General features: G+C 32.7%; 1 protein-coding gene across 1 annotated transcript; it reads right to left on the bottom strand.

Annotated features, from left to right (window-relative positions):
* Positions 1 to 2,904: 2,904 nt before the first annotated feature.
* LOC122524245 (histone-lysine N-methyltransferase SETMAR-like) lies at positions 2,905 to 3,939 on the bottom strand. The gene has a single exon (XM_043646394.1). The coding sequence runs from the start codon at positions 3,937 to 3,939 to the stop codon at positions 2,905 to 2,907; it is 1,035 nt and encodes a 344-aa protein (XP_043502329.1).
* Between the last annotated feature and the right edge of the window lie 669 nt (positions 3,940 to 4,608).

The raw sequence follows: 4,608 nt of genomic DNA, 5'->3' as shown, positions 1-4,608 counted from the left end.
TACAAAGAAATCGGCTCTTTTTTTGTTCGCGAAATCTATATTCATCTCCTAAATGCTCTAAAATCTGATACAAAATTTAAGTGATTAAAATATATAGGGTGTCTAAAAACTAAGGGGGGAGCTATTCACAAAAACTTTAATAACTCGCAAACTAACAAGTTGTTTGATTTTTTAAAATAGCCATTCTAAAGCTTTCTAAATGCTCTACAAACTGATATAAAACTCAAGTGATTAATTTACATAGGGTGTCTAGAAACTAACCCGAAATCTGTACAGAAAAACTTTCATTACTCCAAAACTAATAGTTTTTTTGATTTTTCAGAATAGCCTTACAAAAGCATTCAAAATGCTCTAAAACCTGATATAAAACTCAAGTCATTTAAATATATAGGGTGTCCTAAAACTAAGTCGAAAAATGTACAGAAAAACTTTAATAACTTGAAAACTAAACAGTTTCATAAAGTTTAAAAATAGTCTTTTTAAATCCCTCTAATTGGTTTACAAAGTGACATAAAACTTCAGAATTTTACTTACATATGGTGTCTTAAAAAAATAAAGAAGCTGTACACTTAAACTTTAATAACTCGAAAATTAAACAATTATAAAATGTTTAATAATAGTCATATTAAAGCCTTTTAATTGCTCTACAATCTGACATAAAACTTGAGAATCTTGTTTAAATAGACTGTCTCAAAAAAAATAAAGAATCTGTACACTAAAACTTTAATAACTCGAAAACTAAACAATTATAAAATGTGTAAAAATAGTCATTTTAAAGCCCTTTATTTGCTCTACAAACTGACAAAAAACTTGAGAATTTTACATACATTGGGTGTCTAAAAAAAATAAAGAATCTGTACACTAAAACTTTAATAACTCGAAAACTAAACAATTATAAAATGTTTAAAAATTGTCTATTAGATCATCATTCTGCTATTCAAGCTTTTTTTAAAAATCAAGTATATTTCAACAAAAGTGAATGTGCATCAAAGTACATTAAAATCTATAAAGTTACAGTGCAAGCAGTCTATAAGCTTATGTTTCTGCAGACCAATAGTTGTCTAAATAAATGAGTCTTAAAAGATACGGGTGAATGCATAGAAAAGAGTGTACAAATCTAAGTCTATTTTCTGCTTGCAGTCTATTAGATTATCTTCCTGCGATGCCAGTTTTTTAGAAAATCATGTTTATTACAAGAAATGAGAATGTGCATCAGAGTGCATTTTAATCTAATAGATGTTAGTGATAGCAGTCCATTGTAGCTGCCTGCTGTCGATATGCAGATTTCTACATTATCTTATGCTACGACTAGAGCTGCCATCCTCACCGCTTGTTCTTTGGCCAAGCTTTTTTAGCGCTAGCACTCTATCATGGCTAGCAACGTTTCTATGGAAACGTTAATGTTGTAACAAAGACTTTCTTCTTCCGTTATTATAAATAAAGAAATGAATTAAGTAGTTACACATGCTCGATCAACAACGCATTTTTTTATCCATTCTTGTTTTCTAATATTTTATGAATAAAATAAATGTTACATAAAAATAGTAGTATCGATCAGTGTTTTAACCAATACAATTCAAGTTCCTGGTTCCTTCCGCTACACTATAACCTTATATTTCTGCAAAACAATAGTTGTCCTAATTAAAACGTTTAAAAAGAGAGTTGAATGCATAGAAGAAAAGAGTACAAATATAAGTGTACTTTATGATAGCGGTTTATTAGATCATCTTTTTGCGATGCAAGTTTTTTTGAAAATTTAAGTTTAATACAAGAAAAATGAATGTGCATCAAAGTGCATTTAAATCTTTAAGGTTACAGTGCAAGCAGTCTATAAGCTAATGTTTCTGCAGAGCAATAGTTGTCTAAATAATTCAGTCTAAAAAGATAAGGATGAATGCATAGAAAAAAGTGTACAAATCTAACTCTATTTTCTGCTTGCCGTCTATTAGATTATCTTCCTGCGATGCAAAATTTTTTACAAAATCAAGTATATTAAAAGAAAAAAGAATGTGCATCCGGGTGCATTTTAATCTAATAAATGTTAGCGATAGCAGTCTATTGTAGCGGCCTGCAGTCGATGAGAAGATTTCTACCTTATCCTATGCGACGACTAGAGCTGCCATCCTCACCGCTCATTGTTTGGCTAAGCTTTTTTCGCACTAGCACTCTATCACTGCTTACAACATCTCTATGGGAACGTTAATGTTTCCATAGTTACAATGGCTTTCTTCTTCCGTTATTATAAATAAAGAAATGAATTAGGTAGTTACACGTGCTCGATCAACAACGCATTTTTTTTATCCATTCTTGTTTTCTAATAGTTTATGAATAAAATAAATGTTACATAAAAATAGTAGTGGCGATCAGTGTTTTAACCAATACAATTCAAGTTCCTTGTTCCTTCCGCTACACTATAACCTTATATTTTTACGAAACAATAGTTGTCTTAATTCAAGCGTTTAAAAAGAGACTTGAATGCATAGAAAAAAGAGTACAAATCTCAGTGTATTTTATGATAGTGGTTTATTAGATCATCTTTTTGCGATGCAAGTTTTTTTGAAAATTTAAGTTTAATACAAGAAAAGTAATTGTTCATCAAAGTGCATTTAAATCTATAAGGTTACAGTGCAAGCAGTCTATAGGCTTATGTTTCTGCAGAACAATAGTTGTCTAAATAATTGAGAATAAAATGATACGGGTGAATGCATAGAAAACAACCTGATGCTAAACCTAATTACTTACAATATATAGGGTGTCTAAACAAAAAGATGGAATCTGTACACAAAAACTTTAATCACTCGAAGACTAACAAAATTCAAATTGCTTTATATTAGGGGGACCGGAAAGTAATGTCGTTTTCTTACGCTAAATACAAACACATACATTTTTAACGAGTCTTTATTTTTAATCAATGATGTATTCCCCATCATTGTCAATAACCTTTTGCCATCTAGTGAGTAAATTTTCAATCCCTGATCGATAAAAATTAATTGGTTTTTCGGCAAAATATCTAGAGATGGCATTTTGGATATCATCCAAATTTGCAAATGTTTTGCCACTTAAAAAGTGTTGCAGCGCTCGGAATAAGTGGAAATCCGATGGTGCAACATCGGGCGAATATGGTGGATGAGGCAGCACCTCCCACCCAAATTCATTAATTTTTTCTAGAGTTCGCCTTGCGCAGTGCGGTCTTGCATTGTCATGTTGGAGAATGACGCCTTTTCGGTTGACAATCGCTGGCCACTTTTCAATTAAAGATTGATTGACTCGCTGCAATTGTTCGCTGTAGAGGTCTGCAGTAACAGTTTGTCCAGGTTTCAGTAATTCAAAATGAACAATGCCGCGAATACTCCACCAAACACACAAAAGCGCTTTTTTGGGGTGTAAACCTGGCTTAGCAGTACTCCGAGGGATTTCATTTGGAGAGAGCCACTGCCTTTTGCGTTTTGGGTTATCATACAGGACCCATTTCTCATCTCCTGTGATCAAGCGATCAAAAAACGCTTCTGTGTTGTGTCGTTGAAACAATAAGTTGCATGTGATTGATCGGTTAGCCTTATTCTGTTCGGACAGATTATGCGGGACCCAAACACCTGCTCTGCTTACTTTCCCAATCTGCTTCAAATGTTCTTGGATGGTCGACCAAGGTTGGTTGAGACTGTTTGACAATTCCTCGATCGTCTGACACGGATTTGCTTCCACTTCCGCCCTTAACACGTCGTTGTCTAACGCTGATGGTCTTCCTGATCGATACGAGTCGGAAAGATCAAAATTACCCGATTTGAACTTGGAAAACCACCTTTGGCATTTACGAATGTCCAGTGCATTTGGATAAACATCGCAAATGTTTTTGGTAGCAACTGTTGCGTTATTTCCCTTGCGAAACTCAAAGAGCATGCAATGCCGGATGTGTACCTCTTCTGGTATTTGGCTGGCCATTTTACCCAAAATTACAAAAAAAAATTGTAATTCAATTGTCTATAAGTAAAGAAATCACTATAACCTCACAATGTCTTTGGTACGCCTCTGAACCAAACAATGAACTGACAAATGACAATCAAGTATTGGCATGCGCAGAAACGACATTACTTTCCGGTCCCCCTAATAATAGCCATTTTAAAGCTCTTCAAATGCCCTAAAACAAGATGCTTAATATAATTATTTAAAGTACTTAGGGTGTTTAAAAACAAGGAAGAAAGCTGTACACAAAATTTTTAATAACTTGCAAGCTAAAAAATATTTAAATTTTTAAAAAAGCAATCTTTGAGCTATTAAAATGCCTTAAAGGTTCAGAAACTTTACGATTAAACAAATCTGATTACAACGTAAAAAAAAAAATTTTCTTAATATTGATGGTTTCATGTCAACTTTCGGACCGAAATAATTTTTTTGAAACTTTTCATCAAAAAAAACGACAGTGGGAAAGAATTCGTTAAAAGTTTCTATAAATTATTTGCAGTTCGAAGTTTACTTTTAGAATACATGCAATATTTGAGTTGTTATTATAATTATTTGTAAAAGCCTATTACCGACTAAAAGATACTATGGTAATAAACAATCAGGACTTACCGACATTCGGTATTCTGTAGATAACTTACCGACCGAAAA

Source organism: Polistes fuscatus, unplaced genomic scaffold (genome assembly GCF_010416935.1).
Source record: "Polistes fuscatus isolate 324 unplaced genomic scaffold, CU_Pfus_HIC Scaffold7, whole genome shotgun sequence".
Lineage (NCBI taxonomy): Eukaryota > Metazoa > Arthropoda > Insecta > Hymenoptera > Vespidae > Polistes > Polistes fuscatus.
This window is presented reverse-complemented; position numbering and strand designations above follow the sequence as displayed.

Bases quoted from the DNA above. Each gene is read 5' to 3' on its own strand.
- LOC122524245 (XM_043646394.1), bottom strand. From the start codon at position 3,939: ATGGCCAGCCAAATACCAGAAGAGGTACACATCCGGCATTGCATGCTC.